The 19862-nt window shown below is 39.8% G+C and overlaps 2 protein-coding genes across 3 annotated transcripts in view; both read right to left on the bottom strand.

The window, feature by feature from the left end:
• LOC106812045 (serine/threonine-protein phosphatase 2A 56 kDa regulatory subunit delta isoform-like) overlaps positions 1-2418 on the bottom strand; it is a gene marked incomplete at its 3' end in the record, with an annotated part of 8972 nt that extends 6554 nt beyond the window's left edge. Inside the window, exon 1 of the mRNA XM_014815802.1 lies at positions 2282-2418. Within this exon, the coding sequence (XP_014671288.1) occupies positions 2282-2308 (27 nt within the window). The remainder of the gene's footprint in view (positions 1-2281) is intronic.
• Positions 2419-12840: 10422 nt separating this feature from the next.
• Positions 12841-19862, bottom strand: part of LOC106812049 (atlastin-2-like) — a 19371-nt gene continuing 12349 nt past the window's right edge. For both annotated transcript variants that reach the window (XM_014815811.1, XM_014815812.1), the window contains exons 4-13: positions 19039-19143; positions 18821-18871; positions 18278-18427; positions 17202-17340; positions 16474-16601; positions 16075-16131; positions 15372-15443; positions 14550-14817; positions 14123-14286; positions 12841-13843 (exon numbers count right to left, since the gene is read on the bottom strand). In XM_014815811.1, coding sequence (XP_014671297.1) covers positions 13742-13843; positions 14123-14286; positions 14550-14817; positions 15372-15443; positions 16075-16131; positions 16474-16601; positions 17202-17340; positions 18278-18427; positions 18821-18871; positions 19039-19143 — 1236 coding nt within the window. In that variant the 3' untranslated portion in view covers positions 12841-13741. The remainder of the gene's footprint in view (positions 13844-14122; positions 14287-14549; positions 14818-15371; positions 15444-16074; positions 16132-16473; positions 16602-17201; positions 17341-18277; positions 18428-18820; positions 18872-19038; positions 19144-19862) is intronic.

The raw sequence follows: 19862 nt of genomic DNA, 5'->3' as shown, positions 1-19862 counted from the left end.
ACTAATGTTTTCCCACCATGCTTTATGAATTCATTTGGGATATCATCCCACCCGCACGCCTTTTCCAGCTTTGCCACTTTTATCCTACCTATAACGTCTTCTATGGTTACGCTATTTGTTAAGTCCGCCGCTTTATCCATTTGGAGGTATACTTCCCCGTTTTGTAAATTTTTGTCAGCCAGGCACGCTCCTTCATCTTCATTTGTCTATTTCCAATGTTTTGTCATTTCCATGTTAATATCACTTTTGTTTTCTAAGACGATACCACTATCGTTTTTTTATTTTATTTCATAGCTGGTTTTGTCTCCTCCATTCCTGACCATGTTCCAAAAGAGTTTAGCACTCGCCTTCCCTGCACTTCTCATCGACTCTATCTGGTTTTCTTCAAACTTAGCTCGTTTTTCCTCAATGATGTAATTTGCTTTATCTTTGGACTCCTCATACACTTGCCTAGCCAGATTTAATTCCTCTTCATTTACTTGTTCCCCTTCGAATTCTAGTTTTCGTATTTTTCTGTACCTTCTGTTGGCCTCCTGTCTCTCTTGTCTCACGCTTTTACAGCTTTGGTCAAACCAAGGTCTATCCTTCCTCACCCCTGCTTTGCCTGACGTTCTGCCTAGATAGCTTTTGTTCCCGCCTCTGTGAGGTCCTTCACTATAGACCTCTCCAATGTTTCAGCATCCTCATAGGGCGAGCATTTTGTCGTTAATTTATTTAGGTTCCTTTCACATTCCCTTTGGAAGGCTCCCCAATTGGCATCTCTAGTTTTCCAAGATTTCTTTATAGTGAAATCTCTGATGCTATCGTTCTTAAATACCTTTAGTACCAGGGTGATTACTAGAGGGAAATGGTCTGTAGTTATGTTTACTTGCCCTTCATAATAGATGTCTATCTTTTTTAATTGACTACGTCACGAATTTTCCATGGTAAAATTTGTAAAATTTTTGTTGCCATTTTTTTACATTAAAAGTAAGAACTAACGAGACTAAACGTATCATCAAATTCTTACCTGATATGATTGTTTCTCAACCAGTTAAAAATCCAAAAAACCTGGACAATTTGATATTGTGTTCCTGACATTAATTGCTTGCTATGGGCTATGTACGAGTCACGAGTGTATGTTCACATCGAACAATGACGTATAGTAAAATGAGAAGTATAATGCAGCAATTTAACCATAAAAAGTAAACAGAATTACTTATATTTTGTGAGTATTTTTAGTATTTACGGTGACGTAATCACTTTAATATATGGTTCCAACTTTCTATTCACAAGTGCAAAGTCTACAACAGATTTGAGGTTGTTTCGACTCCAGGTGTATTTTCCCTTACATCTTTCATCCTCGTTAAATATTTTTACCCCAGAGGTCTCTGTGAAATCCAATAGCAGTTGCCCATTTCTATTTATAGTCTCCTGTATCATGCCTATGTGCCCGTTAAAGTCCCCCATGAGTAAACAACCGTACTTATGATTGTTTAGCCACTCTAGCTGACGGGTCAGGGAGTCGTAGATTGCTACATTCCATTCGGGATTCGTGGCCTTCTGGCCCATATACACAGTGCCAAAGGCAAAGACCCACTTTTCACCTGCCCAAGATGCTCCAACCCATCCTATTTCTGCCCTCGTCATCCCCCTATTCATTTCATTTATCTCCTTTAGGGATTTTAGTCCTAGGTTGCTGCAAGTTATAAACCCTATATTACCACCTCCTCTTTTTTGTCCCTCTTCTCTATTCCATCCAATCCAATCCAGTCCATGGGTATTTTTGGTGAAAATATCTGGTTGGATTCATCACTGAAGAAGGTTTCACCCACCGCCAGTACCCCTAGGCCTTCTTGTATCATCCAGTCGATGGTATCCTGGGATTTATTTTTTGACTTTAGGCAATTTACATTTTTATGATTTAGGCCTAGCCATCCTACTTTAAGTTTAAGTTCATTAAGATTTTGTGTACCTATCCTTGTGGCCCTGTCTTTCTAGTTTCCCTGGTGGATCCTAATGAAGTTCTCAGCCAGTACGCCCACTCGCAATAGATTAACAGTGACAATACAAGTTTATACTCATGAAACATTTCATTCAATCAACAACAGTAATGTAGGGCCTAATGAGTAATGTAACTTTATTTTAAATGACAATTGATGTGAGTGTGTGTGGACAGTAATTAGTATCGACAAATGCCCTCCACATTACTAGTAGTGCCTGGACGATTGTTCGCCATGAATAAGTGAGGATATATAATACTTACGGTAAAGAAGCCAAAAACGCATAAATAATTGCTTACCTTTTCCTTTTTAGGTTTATTTGGCATGTCTAAGACTATATTCTGTTGCTATTGACCTCTTCACAGGTCTTCCACGACACTCCTACTGACGTACAGCATAATTGGACATTTTTGTGCACGTGTCATTGTCGTTTGTGTCGACGCGTTTCATTGGCCTATGGTATATTTGGCTGTTAGACTGGTACTCGCTCCCACCTCTCGGCTTATTAGGTAACTTTAGGTTATAAGGGTGTCTATATTCAAGCCGGTACGGGAGATTGCGGTACGCATATATTTGCTAATATTTGCTCATATTTGCTATATATTGACTAATTGTGGTCGGCATATGTTTCCATGAACCAAAGTCTCCTCGTGACGTACACTGACGTCACGCACGAACTCGGCTATCTCCGAAGTTGAATCAGAGCTGGTTGAATGCATACAGCATACTGCATAATGCATACTGCTGATGGTGCTGGTGGTTGCGCATGGTCTTATTCCATACTACGCGGCATATCAACTTCCGCATCAGACTTTCCGTATATCAAAGAATGATGCAAAAACCATAACCCTAACCTCAACCCTAACACTAACTATATAATCCGACTCGGCTATCTTATATACTATCTATGGTATTATCCATGGCATTATGGTATATCCCAAACACTATCTGTGGTGTATAGATAGCCACTGACGTCACACTGACGTTCACAGACGTCATAGTGGGCGGATATGTGTCTGAGGTGTGCACTTCTGGAAAGAAGCATGAAAATTTGGCTCTAGGGGGGTTTTGAGTATGCTAATTTCAAAAATTGCGGGAAACACGATGTCACTCCGATCTATCATAACATCTTCCCGCCAAAAAAATTAAAATCTAAAATGGCTGCCACAAAACGCAATTCTTTGCCATAAAATAGGCTATACGTGGCCACGGATTACCAGGATCTAGTTTATCTATACCTGTTTTTTATGTCAAGGAACCCGATGGAAAACATGAAATATCCTAACCTACATCTTCAATTAAACAAAAACAATATAAAAATGTTTTTTTTAGGTCAAAGAACTGGGTAGAACACGTGAAAAACTATGATAAAAACTTAAGTATGCCATCTCTACTTCAGTTTCATAATTTCTGTTACAGCTTTGGAAGGTACGCCTGCGCGCCCGCCAAAACATCATTCCATCAGATTTCATGAAGAGACGCAGGTGCACGCAAATGAAAGCACGCGCGTATGCGTGTAAAAGCAATTCAATGGTTGTATCAATATATTATGTTAAAACATTAAATGATCTCTGTCAGTGTCTCATATGATCAGATTTGCTTGCTTATTCTCTGTTACACTGTCCTGAAGCAGAAGCACATCTTGATGTACACTCGAGATTTGGCTTTGACACACTTGCATCTTTTGTACATGACTTTTTGTATCCACATTTAACAGTTCCTGCTAGCTTTGCTGCCTCTGGAAGAGTGGTCCAGCATGGAGTCATGGGGAATCATCTGTCACTCTCTCACAGCCCCATAAATCTGGCCGATGGAACTTCAGGGTCTCCTATAAGAGTGACTGTCCCCAGATGTGCCCTGCCTGATAAACAGTCCTTTTCACATGCTGTTCCCGCATGCAACGTTAGAGGAATGTTTTTCCATCTTACGGTTTTGAGTGAACAACTGCTTCCTGCCTTCATTCACATGGCTGAGTGCTGATGTTCGCTGATACAAGAGAAACAACATATCTCTCTATTTGCTCAGCTCCACGTCGTCGGGGATACCTAGCTAGGGAGCATGGGATAACTGAGCAAAAATCGGTTTGAGATGAGCGCATACTGCCCAAACAGCCAAAGCTGTTCTCTTTCCAATTCCATGGACGGCAGGACACAGTATCAGCCATCCTGATATTTGCGTGAAGAATAGAAGACCCCATGATTCATCGTTGCCTAATTCAGCTGCAATTAGGTGGCACTGAATGTAAAGTAGTTTAGCACCATGACCAAATGCTATCAATATTTTCCCAGTCCTATAAAACACTTGACACTGCAATTGCGATTAACCACCACATCAAGTATCTGTTGCATGTATCATCAGCTTGGTAAACGCCATGATGGAATGAATGGGAAGCATAAAACAGGAGCCGTGTGTCTGCTCTTCGTGAGTGCAGAACAAATCTGAACAGTCAGCTATGGGAGATGATACAGCATCTGGCCATGTGTGGAGTTCACTAGCTTCTGTGGAGGAGGTTGAAACTCTTGTATTGCATTGGCTAGCCTAGAAGTTGGAACAGGCTGTCTTTGTTTGCATCACAGCGAAGGAAGTTCTTCCAGTTAACAGGAATCATGGTGTTATTGTCCACCCGGAGATGATTACCAGATCCACGGTTCTGTCTGTGTTTGTGCCTTAGGCTGTCCTCCCTGTAGACATCCCAGACAACATCTACGCGAACAACGTCTTGTAGCATGTGTTCTATATAGGGAAAGAACACCAATTGTGAATAGTTCTGGAATGTTTTGAAAGAAAGTTGGGACTTCTTTGGTCAAGCATGTGCACAATGGCAGCACCGTCAAACAATGTTGACATCAACATTTGGAACAGATTCCGGCTGTGGTACCAATGACTCCAAGCATTCATCAAGTCAGATTTGCTTGTTTGGCGATGATACTGTTTGACGCCAACGATGGAGGCCAAGCATGAATTTCATGTGCGAAGAAGGCATCCATATCACTTTCTTTAGCTTTACACGATATATACAGCCGTGAGAAGAGATGAACATAATTGTGTAGGTTGGAAATATTAGAAGTGGACTTCGCAGTTTCTTTCCTGAACTAGAAATTCAACAGAGGAAGATTGTACCTATGTATATGGTGTAATTGAATGCAGTGATTTGTCATTGATACGCTCCGCAACAAAATTTTTGGTACTCGTCTTTGCCTATGTTTCTGCAGACCTTATGGTATCTACCACACTATCGGACATTATCTGTTTGGTATTAAGCAAGCCTTTTGCACACTTGGTATTTGTTCATGGTGGCGTTCTGTGTCCTTCTTTTTAATTGAATGTTTGTCATCATACTCCATTAATAGTCTAGCTGTTTCTGGACCTGCCACCCTCCACCGTCTCAGTGCTGCTTTATTTTCAGTGATACCTATACGCCTCCATCTCCTTTCACCATTGCATTCGCTGTTCATGAACTTGATCATGGGCTAGTGCTTAGAATTTGTGCATGGTTTTCTGTGTCACAAAGTTGCCTTTGAGAAACTCTGCATGTGTGGCAGCGGCAGTTAATCTCGAGGGCAAGTTTATCTCTCACGTGAACCGTCATCCAGCGATCATAGTGATAGTGGTCAAAGAGCGAACATTCACGGAATAATCTTTCCAAGTGACTCCACATAGGCAACATATTTTTTGTTCACGCTGTGATCTAAGGAACGACACGTTTTGGCAGGCACGCAGACGAGCCTTCCAAAGTGTAACAGAAATTATGAACTGAAGTATAGATGGCATTATTTTTTCATCATGATTTTTCACATATGTGTAACCGAGTTCTTGACCTAAAAACATTTTTATATTGTATTTGTTTAATTTGAAGATGTATGTTAGGATATTTCATGTTTTCCATCGGGTTCCTTGACATAAAAACTGGTATAGATATCTAGATCCTGGTAATCGTGGCACGTATATAGCCATTTTATGGCAAAGAAATGGCGTTTGTGGCAGCCATTTTGGATTAATTTTTTTGGGCGGGAAGATGTTATGATATATCCCAATGTGTTCTATACCAGTTCTATGGGGTTCATTGACCTCAAAAACATATGTATAGAGACCAAGATCAATGGTACTTGTGCACTTACAGCTGATTTATGGGCAAAACTGTGTTTTGTGGTGGCCATTTTGAATTTTCAACTTTTTGGCGGGAAAATATATCTTATGATATTTGACAAGAGTTTTATTGCATTCTTTGACTTCAAAAACATAGGTATAGACGCCAAGATTATGGTAATCGGGGCACTTACAGCTGATATATGGGCAAAAACATGTTTTCTGGTGGCCATTTTTTATTTTTTATTTTTTGGCAGGAACCGTTGGAGTAACATCGTGTTTCCCGCAATTTTTGAAATCAGCATACTCAAAACCACCCTAGAGCAAATTTTCATGCTTCTTTCCAGAAGTGCACACTTTAAGTAAAAAATGTCACATATCCGCCCCACTATCACGAGGATACTTTGGTTCATGGAAACATATGCCCACCACTAATCGTGCGTCAATAAACTCAATATTCACAGAGAGTATAGCTAAGACATGTGTCTATACTAGTATAGGTATCTAGAATTTTAGTTGCGCAATAAGTTGTGGATATAGAAATCAGTTAACCCTGACCCTAACCCTAATCCTAACCCTAATTCTAAAATAAGACAAAATTAGCCAAAAATAATAAGAAATAAAATAAATAAGAGACAAAATTAGCCAATCAGAGCTGTCCCCTAACGGATCACTATCTCTCCCCTGTGCAAAATTCGCAGCCGGCTGAAAGGTGCGATAGGATATGTTTACTAGGCACTTCTAATTTTAACATATATTTTACGATATATTAAAGAATGATGCAAAAACCCTAACCCTAACCCTAACCCTGATATATATATGTTATAAAACATGCCTAGTAAACATATCCTATCGCACCTTTCAGCCGGCTGCATAAAGTTCTATGATAACAATCACCGACACATATTACCCGTGATGCTTTGTACCGACGTGGCAACAGGGGGGGGGGGATATGAAATGACGGCACAGGTGCGAATTTGAGAAAAGAAACACTAGATAAAATTATGAGCATGTTTATATTATCATAATATCTCATTATTTTCCATAAATAATCTATCTACATATAATCATTAACTACTAAATAATAATGTTACAACAGAGCTTAGCATTTCGAGTTGACAAAACATTGTCCAAAATCACATAGGCCTACAACCGTAGAACGAAGTCCAAAAATCCAGATGCCAGAAATCCGGACCACCCAAGAATTCGGACTTTTCTTCAAAAACTCTCAAAGTTAACTCTATGTTAAATAAACTAAAAATAATTTATTAATTTGTATAAAATAACTTCCGCTTTCATTTGTTTACTCTATTTTGCGTTTACAGTGTTCAATTTTAAATGATTTTAATCATTACACGCTCTTTTTGTAGTGAAAATTGTTTACGTTTACATTTTTGTCACATGTTGAATTTATTTTACTTTAAAACTACTCGTTCTGATAAATGAAGCATGTTGTATTTGCTAATGAATGAACTATAAAAATTTACCTGTTCATCTCTTCTTTATTCCTCCTTAAATTTGAAATTAAATATGCTGCCCGAGAATCCGGAAAATCCGGGTCGACCCAATCCCCGATAGCACTATGTAGTAACATATGTAACAATCATCCACGCCTAGACATAGACCATAGCTATCTACTATATACAATATATATATATACATATATATATATACATATATATATATATATATATATATATATATATATATATATATATATATATATATATATATATATATATGGTGCCCTTCTTACTTGGGGTTGTCTATATTCAAGCCGGTACGGGAGATTACGGTACGCATATATTTGCTAATATATTGACTAATCGTGCGTCAATAAACTCAATATTCACAGAGAGTATAGCTAAGACATATGTGTCTATAGGTATCTAGAATTTTAGAAATTTAATCATCTGTAATTCACTTCCGCGCGCATATATTTGCTAATATATTGACTAATCGTGCGTCAATAAACTCAATATTCACAGAGTATGAAGGTGTCTATATTCAAGCAGGTACGGGTAATCATTTGCATAATATATTCTAGATACCTATAAACACATGTCTTAGCTATACTCTCTGTGAATATTGAGTTTATTGACGCACCGTCACGCACGATTAGTCAAGATATTAGCAAATATATGCGTACCGTAATCTCCCGTACCGGCTTGAATATAGACACCCCCTTCTTTTTCTTACTTTGCTCATACAGCTGTCCTACACTAGAGCACTAGAGTACCTACATAAAGAGTACCTACACTAGAGTACCTACATATCTTTATGTAGGTACTCTATCCTACACTAGGCTATAGTGCCACCTGTTGTTCGTTTTTGACAAACTTGCATTCTCAAGCACTCTAGGCATGGGACGCATGCAGTCCGCCCCCTCATTTGTACAAGGTAACCTGATCGGTCCGTGGATATCGAATACAGATCTGTATTCTATGTATATTATTATCAAGAGCGTATAAAGAAAGACTTAATACGCTCTTGATATTATGGGTCTCAGTTTTCTTAGTGGTAAGGGATAGTGCCGTGTCGCCTTCACTTTTTTACACTGACTATATAAAGAGATCATAGAAGCCATGACAGCCATAGCTAATCATAATAATCTGCGCGCTACATAGCAGGCTATAATTACACAAGGGATAGATGCGCACTATACATTTTGACAAGAGCTAATAATACCTAGAGTGTACAACGGAAAAACGGGAAAATAGTGCTATTTCACGACAACATTATTCTACTTTGCCTGCGAGTCTAGAATAATTTTATTGCATTAAGCAGAATTCTTTGCTCTCTAAAACAAGACCAACCGCTTGTCAATACGATACTCCGAGGCTGAGATATTGGCTCCTAAACCTCCCCTCACACATGCCTCACGCCGCCTCGCATCCCGGTTATTCAGCCACCTCCACTGAAGTATTTGCTTTTAATGCAATACCATAAAATTATTCTAGACTCGCAGGCAAAGTAGAATAATGTTGTCGTGAAATAGCACTATTTTCCCGTTTTTCCGTTGTACACTCTAGGTATTATTAGCTCTTGATTTTGATTACTACGTAATAAGTATAACTATAAGCATCGTACATGTGTACGATGTGCTCTAAGTATAGCAGACATGCACAAGTTAATAATTAACGCAAACGACAAGATATTTTCCAAAAGAAGTCTGTAAACGTTTATTTCACCTGCCCTATTTGCAAAACAACGAGTTTTTCCAAAATAAGACTGCATACGTTTTTATATTTAATTTTATCCACCAGCAAAAACAAACTTTGAATCGGGTAATTACACCTCGTAATCTCAAAAAACTTTAGTTACCCTAGTAAAATGAACGCGATTGACAACGTTTTTTCTTAATAAAAAACGCGATAAACAACCCTTGCTGCGTACCCAGTTAAATTATTATACTGAGTATTCTATGAAGGGTAACAGTGGATGGCGATCCTGGCAAAGTAATGCAGAGCTAAATTTTTCCATAGGAATATGGTATGTTTACCATAATCAGACTGCGTATATGGTAATTACAACTAAAGAAGCCCCACTTCACTAGAACAAGTACAAAACATCATGTAAGTGACTAAGAATACAAAATTTACCGTATTTTACACTGTCTCCCACTTTCACTATAAACCGTTAAATTAACTTGCAAGCAATCAACATAAATTTACAGAATAATTATTTCAGGTGGGAGCGATATGATTTCACCGGTTTATTCAGCTGATGAAATTTCAATTGAAAAAATAACAGATTGCATTTCACCAACCGACTTTTGCGTTTTTGAAACTCTTTGAATACAGACACTGAATATAATGCTAAATATACTACATATTATTAACTGACATCATACCAATTTCAAACAAACTATGCAAATAAAATTCAAAATAAATGTTTGAATTATACTGTTTATAATCATCACCTCTAAACTACTATATTAAGGTACCACCAAAATGTCAATTATTATCAAAAACAGAAGATGACGTAACAAATACAACACGTTAGAATACTGATGAATTTCTAATAGGACGAGATGTGAGAAAGAATACAACAGTGTCACATAACAATGTCATTAGCAATTTATTCGATGCGACTCGACATTAAATTTAATTATCATTTACTTGCACGTTCATGGCATTTGTGACACTAGCAATCCAATTTGGTTTAAGTACTGTAAGTAAAAAATGCACACCTTGACGCCAAAGAGAAGTAATGCCTATTTACCCAAAGAAGGTGGAACACGTGTAGAATCCAGATATCATTACGATCAGTTTTCAAAAACAGGTATCGAATGTCCCTCCTATTCATCGGCGAAAGTAGTAAGTAGAGATCATGAAACTAAATCGAGTTTCACCAATATGTACGTGATTATACTATACATATATACAAGACTTGCTTATCTGTAAAAATCAAGCAATAAACAGAAAAAAAAACAGAAAACCACACCGGAACAGAAGAGAAACCAATAAGATCACAGGGAGTGATAATCACAACATAAGAAAAGGCCTTATGCAGTTAAACCTGTATACAGGGATCACCAAGTGTCCTTTATAGATAGGTGTCCGTTCTATAAAGGTGACCACTAACACGGGTTTGACTGTATCAGGATAGGATAAATGAACAATACAGTGACCAGACACTTTAAACTACCAACTACTTTTAATAACTGTTACAACTAGATCAAACTTTTTGCCTCTTTTTGACGATGAAATAGAAATCCCTTACTGACTGGACTGTATCATGTATGAAACAATAAACGAATTTCAAGTACCTGTTAATATATACAATAGCTTGACCGTGACAGAAACGAAGATATGAGGATATTATTATTGAAGATGATATAAGAACCTGGACACTGTATACAGTACTTGTACACAGTTTTCACTCTACACGCGCACGCACGCACGCACGCACGCACGCACGCACGCACGCACGCACGCACACACACACACATACCACATACACACACCTATTTACTGGTTTCTCACGTTGACAGAAGCTCGCTCCACATAACGAGGAAGGCCCTTTGAGCAAAATTCTTTGTAATTACTGGCATATTGCAGAAAATATAAAACTAATACGTTAGTATTCAAACCTAACATATATAGCCGACGGGTAGTCAGCCAGTATACTACAAAAACATCATGGCAAGAATACCACCAGTTAGGTGTAAGAATATAAAACCATCGCTCCTAGCCACCTAGCTACCATACACAGCACACTTGCATCATTTTCTGACCATTTATTAGAGATCTAACAATATTAGAGTGAAGACATGCACAAAAACAAACACACGCATACATTAAAACACTCAATAAGAAGACTCTGTTACTACCATGCAACACGTTAACACATTCAACAAGCTATGCTATATGATGTCGCTGCCTTGCTTTTATCTGTACAGTTCACATTTACAATAATGCGACATTTTACTGGTAATTTACAAAAATAATTTATAAGCCCTGTGTACAACAACAGCACACAAGTAACACTGCAGTGCATGTCCCTGACATTCCACAGCGAACCTTGCATGAATTGGTAGGGGACAAACTCTAGCAAAAGAGCTTCAATTCTTTACAGCTTTTTTCACAAAAGCTTAGCTAGCACGGAGCTCTGCACGGGAAAATTGTGCAGACTTGTTTATTTGCTACTGCCCACCACTTGGACCAGTGCACAGTTCACCAAATACGACATAAGGACATACCTTATATCATGAACATATATGTATGGTAAGTGTACACATGTCCATGCCTATATATATCCTTAATTAATATGTATTTTCACATGGTCTCAACAGTGGAAAGTGTTAAAAAATATTGTAATTTCTGTAGCCTACCAAGTTTTGACATGACACACACAAGCAAACGTTTCAATAGGGAAAAATCCAAGCGACATGTCCCCAAATTTCTATCTCAATTTGGGTCTTTGTGTGCTTTACCTTCTTGTGGTGTTTACACGAATATGGCACGGGTATTTTGAAAACTTGTCCAACAATTTCCAGAGGTGAAATGCGATAAGGGAATTATTCAGACAACCTTTGGGTGGTGGTACTTGCCGTAACATACCTCGTTAGCTATGTGAACACGTGTACAGAGACAGGTCAAAAGCTGTATATGCACATTCACTACTCATGACTGAACAGCAAACCAACGTCAAGGGGTGGCATGACCCAAACTATCAGCATTTATTTGGTTACTTGAGGTCATATCCCCATTTTTTTAATGTTTTTAACATGGTCATGTATTGTTATGAATGACCCTGCTGCTTGTACTAGCACGAGCCGTACAAAGGGCTAGATAGTGTGAATACAGCCCAGATTACTTTAAAGAGCAGATGAAATCTAGTTTAAATTGACAATTTCTTGTTACCAAATATGAACAATACCTCGAGCCAACCTTCATTCAATGAATGGGCAGTGACGTGGGATATTTTTTAGAAACGTGAAGGAAAGGCGATGCACAGAAATGTAACCTTTAGGATTCAATTACTAGTCAGTAAGTTTAGCCAATGCATATATTCACCTTTAAAGACAACTGTAAGAGAGATACGTGTACAGTAAATATCATATCCATTGAAAGCCAGAAAATCTGCAGTGCACAGTAAGAGGTTTACGTTGATACCTCTGCAACAGCATCAACAGCAGCATCTGTGGAGGCAGCAACAGCAGCAGCAGTAGTAGCAGTAACACTACTATCAACACCACGACCACCACCACCAGCAGCAGCAGCAGCAGCAACACCTGTGGTGGTAGCAAGAGCAGCAGCAGCAGCAGCAGCAGCAGCAGCAGCAGCAGCAGCTGTAGCAGCAGCAGAAGCAGCAACAGCAACCGCAGCAGCTGCAAGCGAAAACATCCAAGATGATTTTTCGGCACAAAAGGTATTCCTGAGTAAGGTACAACACACAGCAACAAGAGACCACCACACAACAAAATGTTACTAAAAACCCAATCTTGTCCTCTCAGCTCAGTTCGGTTCTAAAATTCATCTGAAGTGAATCGAATAGGATAACATCTGCAACCATTACAAACAGGTTACCATGATCTTTTAAATGGCAATCACAATGTAGTGAAACCTAGTCGTCTTATCTCCCACCGACAGGACTTTTGATGTAACGTATAGTCAATATATACATTGCATAGATAATAACAAAATACTTGGTACCCTCAAACAGCAAGAGGAAAGGCGATATATTGATTGCTCTGCAGATTTCTGAAACTTTCATGAACACAGGATGGCACTGTTGTCTCACAGGGATAACGAAAAATCTTCTCGACTACCTACGAACTCGCTTTGATGAACGGCTCAGATGTTCTTCTGTATGTATATCACATTTGGTTGCAGTACAGAGAAACGTCCGCTACGTGTACAAATCGGGACAGCCACGCGAGGCAGCACCAGATGCAGGCGGTCATGTTGCGGTGCCGGTTTTCCGGTTTCCGGATGCCGTCCAGAAACCGGCGGGACACACGATTTTCGTGCAGTCGCGTGACCGGGACGCCGGAGGCACGTCGTCACCACGGCGACAGCCCGGATGCACCCAAAATCAAACACTTACTGTTCCCGGCAGGGTTTGCGCTGGGAGTCGGAACGAAGCTTGCCAAGACGCGAGAGCGTGGAGACGTAAACGGTTGGAACCTGCAGGCTGGTGCGACTCGGCGCCATCCAATTCAGTCACTAGTGTAACTTCTTTTCGTCTGTTCTTCGCTTATCGAGTGGTGCCATCGTTTGCTGTTCAATTGCTCTCTGTACGCTGTGTGCTACCACAGGTGCTATAAACTGGGAAAAAAATGCCAACCTTTGTGTAACACAGGGTGCAAACACCATTACGATGTTTCTGGGTTTGATATTCGAGTTAAACACGACAAGACAAAAATAAAAATTTACACCTAAAGGATTAGTTTTCAAATGTAAAAAAAACACTGCTCACAGAACACAACGTTCCTATCAAAAACTTCATGATGTATATAAATGCTGAAGTACATGACTACATGGATCCTTGATGTTTATAGTTTCATGCTCATATTTAATATCTTTTCTTATATAGTTTGAACATACCTTATCCCACACAAAATTGACAGTGTGGTCTATAACTTGTCCGAGTTCTCTGTGAGCACCGCTGTAGCGTATGTACGACCACGTTATAAGCATTACTAATGCCACACCCATGAACATGTTAAACATGTTTGCTAGGGACAGGATGCCGATGAATGCAAAGATTCCTGGTGAGAAGAAACACTTCATAATTAATAACTACATCATAATTATTAACTACACTGTAATTATTAACTATCATCGAGTGTAAAACCACAATGGCGTGCCAAAAAAAAAGATCAATTAACAACCACAATACCCACTATATGCATAACCACTCACCCAATTACCGATAGAAGATGGGAGGGCACGACTACCGAGGTACAACGGACGGGGGACCCGCTACAAACTACAGGGGGCGCCACCGCGCGCGTGCGAGGCGAGCGCGTACCGGACAGCGTGTAGCAGATGGTGATGAGCGCGAACAGTACGGCAGGTGTGCGTGCCGCCGAGAAGATATTCTTGCTCTCATTGTGCCGCTGCAAGTTCGCAAACGCCTCCTCTAGTTCGTTGATCAGACGCTCCTCATAGACGTGGCAGAACTCCGTGCCGCCCATCTTCTTCTTGTGCTGGAAGGCCGCCTGCGCGTGCTCCAGGCAGCGGCGGTGTTCCCGCTCGAGCATTTCCGGGTCAAGGAAAGGTCGGTCACCACCGCACACCTACGCAGAAGGAGGGATGAGTGAGAGTGGGCAACTCTTTACTTGGATTGGGATACACCTGCACACGGATTGATAGACAGAACATACAGATATACAGACAGACAGAGACACACACATGGACACAATGCACACACACACTCACAAAGCGCACGCGAGAGAGAGAGAGAGAGACAGAAAGACAGGCAGACAAACAAAGCGAGAAAGAGAGACAGACACGCAGACAGACAAACAGACAGAACCAGGGAGAAACACAGCAAGAGAGAGGGAGGGAGAAAGAGAGGGGAGAAAGAGAGAATAGAGAGAGACGAGAGCAAAGAGAGAGTGAGAGAGAGAGAGACTTACAGCAAGACTGACAGACAAACAGACACACAGACACGCAGGTATGCAGGCAAGCATGTTAGGTGAACAGACAGACAAAAAATATAAAGGATGCATGCACATCTTTAATCAGAAACCTTTTCTGACTATTTTATCCACCTGGCCTCACCTGGTAGCAAATAAACAAATGCACAATGCACATCTATAGAAGTGTTTGCTCTTTGCTACGTAATTACCTGTTCCATTTCCTTAGTGTACATGTCCTTTGAGCTTGCTACTGCTGCCAGGTTATTAGCCTCTGCCGTAGCCTGTAACAGACCGTAAACGTTGCTATTGGCAACTGCACTCATACACACGGCATATTAGCAGTTTAGGTTGCATATTAGTAGAGTTATGAACAATTTAGAAACAGCGAAGAAGGCATTACAAGATTTCCTAGTTTTTTTTAGAGTGATGCATTTTGGGTAACAGCTACTCATTAGTTTATATCAAACTACATCAAGAATAATGCTGAAATACTGGAAAAATATTTGCAAACCATATGTTACCAAATATAGATATAACATATGTGAGTGTATTCCATTGATTATGGTAATCACATGATAACCTAAAAGTAACGGCAGTGGCTACGGGTACGGTAGCCGTATCTTAATGTCTCGAGGCTACGGGTACGGGAGTCCATTCGCTTTCATACTTAACGAGACAAAGATGGCGGCGGTGGCGCAAGATTTCGAAATAACGCCTTGGGAAATAAATTCACGATTTGAGAGTTTAGATGAGCTAGAACCCTAACCCTAACCCTAACCCTAACCCTAACCCTAATCCTAACCCTAACCCTAACCCTAACCCTAACGCCAAAAAGGGGCTTCAACGACCGACGGCTACCGTACCCGTAGCCACTGCGAAAAGTAAAAGCCATCAAAAGTAAAAAGTGCTTACCTGCAGCATGGACTTGGGTTCTGGAAGTTCGTCACCCTGGTAAATCTTGATGTATGACTGAAGTGACAACAGTAAGCATTATTATGTGTGAAGACACCTTTTCAAAATTTTGATTCGTGCATTCTACAATGAATGTAAACCAGGGAGATTTTTTTAGCCATGTTGATACGACGTAAAAACATATATACAATGTGAATGTAGCACACAACAATGCAGAATAATAATTATTATTATTTTATGAATACGTTGTCATAATTAGAATATTTAACAATATGTTAATTATATATCGGACACTGATACTCAGGGAATAAGATTACAGTGATAAGAATACAGGATTGCAGTTTCAGCATTAAGTAGTATTACTGAGTTAATTATGTCAATAGCTTACGTAATTATTACCTTGAAGTATTCTAGTAGTTCTCTACACGATATTTTGTTTCCGTTAATCTCCTTCACCACCAGGTTTTCGGGGGCAAGCAGTAATGGAACCAAAGACTTCAGCTGCTCTTTAAACTGGGGTTCAATATCTGCAGTAATAGAGCACTATATTAAACTCTATTGTATTAGTGTTGTGGAGCAATACACATGCACTACACTACACTCTACGTTAAACTGAATGTTACTGTATATACCAAGATATACTATCTACATAATCCATTCAATGTAGTCTATAGTATACATTTAATTCTACTTTCTCACTTTGAAGGAATATGTCATATTTGATTATGGACCTACACTTTCTTCTTTTCGCATAGCACGAATGATTTTTTTCCCTACGGGTAAAACTAAGTAAAATTATACAATATTGTTGAAGGAAGGGTGAACAGATGTCACTGCAATTCCACACACTGCATCAGACTGTAACATAATACAACGATCATACCTAGCCGCTAGTGCAGTGCGCTCTAAACTAAACCCCAAAGAATAATAAACCAATGCTAAATGCAAAAGTTTAAACCAATAAATTCGTAGGTCGCCTGCGGACGCACTCTGCGTGCAAGCACAGCTAACGACAGGCGATCGCACGAGTAGAATTCAACGCAGCGCATCACACCGCCCTCGCCTCGCAACACGTTCCCACACCTTCCTACATGTAGGCATGCGTATACACGGTGGGGCAAACTTACCAGATAGGCGCCCGTCGAAATTCGGGTTTGTGGCGACGAGCAGTCCAGGATGTGGCATGAGATAGCAGCCGATCTTATCGAAGCAGCTGTTTATGTGCTCCCTGACCTGCTGCAACTCTGGATGCTGCTTGTCTGACACCTGCGAGGAGCATTCGTGTGCGTTTACGTTCACCGAGACATCGCATAAGTACGTAAACTTACGAATACGTTAACTTTTACGCCAATAAAAATTCCTCGCTTAGTGACGTTATTCCACGCCACTGGTTAACCTGCTATTAGCAACAACGTGGTAACCAACATGATGTGATTAACAAATGTAAGCCTTGATAAGTTAATATTATGTATATATGTATAACTATGAGTCTATGATATGATGTATGATAATCATAGCATGCTTCGAACAATCGGCAATCTAAATTAACAATTTAACATGCCAAAAAAACATTCAATAACCTAGAGATTTCTCTGCTTAATTTTTTGATGACAACGTTGCAAGTCATTGTACGCATTCACCTAGCGATTTCCTGTGAGATCCTTGAGATCTACTGGCTTGCCCTATCCATGTAAATTCACAAAAATTGTATAATTGTGTTCACTTTCAACATCTGCCACAACCCAGTCTTAGCAAATGCCAATGTCTTCCATTACCCAATTTTATACACCCGTTTTAGTGTTTACATGTTTTCAGTTGCTCATTAGACAACACACACCTGTTTACTTACACATATCTATTCTCTCATTCGATTAGACTTTGCAGTAAAACCCAAACATTTCAGCAGGATTCCTAGAAGCTCTAGACACTAACAAGGATTTTTTTCAGCGAAGCCAGCATCTATATTCAGCAAGCTCGCAACACTACACCGTACGCGTATTGTGCCACTGACAAGAACATGCACCCTTACAATAAACAGACGCACTCTCGCAGTCGTGTTTCGTGTCTCTGGGCTCAGCCACCTTATCCCTTTTCTGCACGCACGATAGCAGCGTAAGACAAACGTCTTCCCATTACGTGTGTAGAGTAAAGTGTTAACAATGATGTCAGCAACAGCCGCTCGTGAAACGATCAGATAACGTACCTGCAACCTTCGCTCCAATATTTTAGCTCCTCCTTCTGCACCGTAGTCTGCCTCATATGGATAGCACCAGTCTCTGACGAGGAACTCCAGGCTCTGGAATGGCTTGCTGTCTGAATCTGCTAGTGCCAGTCTCCCATATTCGGTAAAGAGCTGCCAAATATTGATGTTTACCATGCATCATGACAACACTGACGCAGCAAGACTCAAGACAAGACTGTCAAATAACATGTAGTATTAAGTAATAGAGGCTCACACTCATAGGTTTGTGCAGTCAAATACCTGCAGGGAGAGAGAGAGAGCCAGAAACATAGACAAAGAGAGAGAGAAAGAAAGAGAGAGAGAGAGAGAGAGAGAGCCAGAAATAGAGACAGAGAGAAAGAGAGAAGGGGGGGAGAGAAAAAGAAACAAAGTGAATAGATGGCTGGATGATAGCAATGAAAAGTATATTCAATTTTAATTTAAGACTTAATGTATGATGTTTAATCACTTCATGCCTAGCAAATTTATAATTAACACGATCAATGAACGCATATTCCTACATACCTGAAGGTGTTGCAAATCATCTTCTTGGATATTTTGAGACAAATTGAAAACCTGCCAAAAATGACGAACAATAATATATATATATATATATACACATCGACTAGGCAAATCTACAAGTACGTAAATGTCCATATTTCAAAGCCTGATATGTAACATGGTCACACAGATTGTAAATTTATACATCTGCACTATATATTGTCATGCGTTTAGCCGTTTACCTGTACTGAGCTGGTCATTGTACTGAGAGCGAACACTGTCGCACAATCCTTCACTGTCGACTGACTATCAAATGCACCTTGGGTGTCCATCAACAGAACAGCAAGCTGCAAGCAGAAAACCATGTTGCTTTCTATTCATATGACTCACTTAACCAATTACTCACACCCACAGGCACTAGGGGCACTAAGAGGCTTCATTGCTGCTAGTATTCTATTTAGGCAGGGGTGAACAATGACAATTTGTCATTATTCCCCCCTGATGTAGGTAGTACCCCACCCACACCTATCGCTAAACCAACTCTCACCTTCTGCAACTCTATAGCAGCTTTATGCCCTCTATAGAATAAAACTCAGCATACTGCTTTCATCAACGTGTTTACATTTGCACTAGTGCATGTTTGTTACTCTGACATCGAAACTGCTACACAAATACATGACACATTCACTTGTCAAATCTGGGTAAACACACACACAAAAATGACTCAACCGATTTCCAGGGTAGTGCGTAATATCAGTGGGGTATATAAATGCTTTATAAGTTAGAACTATGTATTGTATACACATTGACATCAAGAACACACATGCTGTTTTTTTATGAAAAATGTGAATGTACATTAGTAGCAATGTTCATAAAGGTTGGTAGGATGTGATGCAGTTTACTGTCTTAACTGTTCCTATCTGCACGGTACGTAAATCAGGGGTAACGTCAGCTGGTGATGGTTACACTACAAGAAAAAGTATGAATAGTTGTTCACAAAAACGTGACAAGTGCCGCATAGCGACAGCGCTCATCTAACGTCTACTGCGGTGACTCTGTGGTGGAG

This window comes from Priapulus caudatus, unplaced genomic scaffold (assembly GCF_000485595.1).
Source record: "Priapulus caudatus unplaced genomic scaffold, Priapulus_caudatus-5.0.1 Scaffold603, whole genome shotgun sequence".
In the NCBI taxonomy this organism is placed as follows: domain Eukaryota; kingdom Metazoa; phylum Priapulida; class Priapulimorpha; order Priapulimorphida; family Priapulidae; genus Priapulus; species Priapulus caudatus.
Note: the sequence above shows the minus strand (reverse complement) of the source record. Positions and strands in the feature narration are given on the sequence as shown.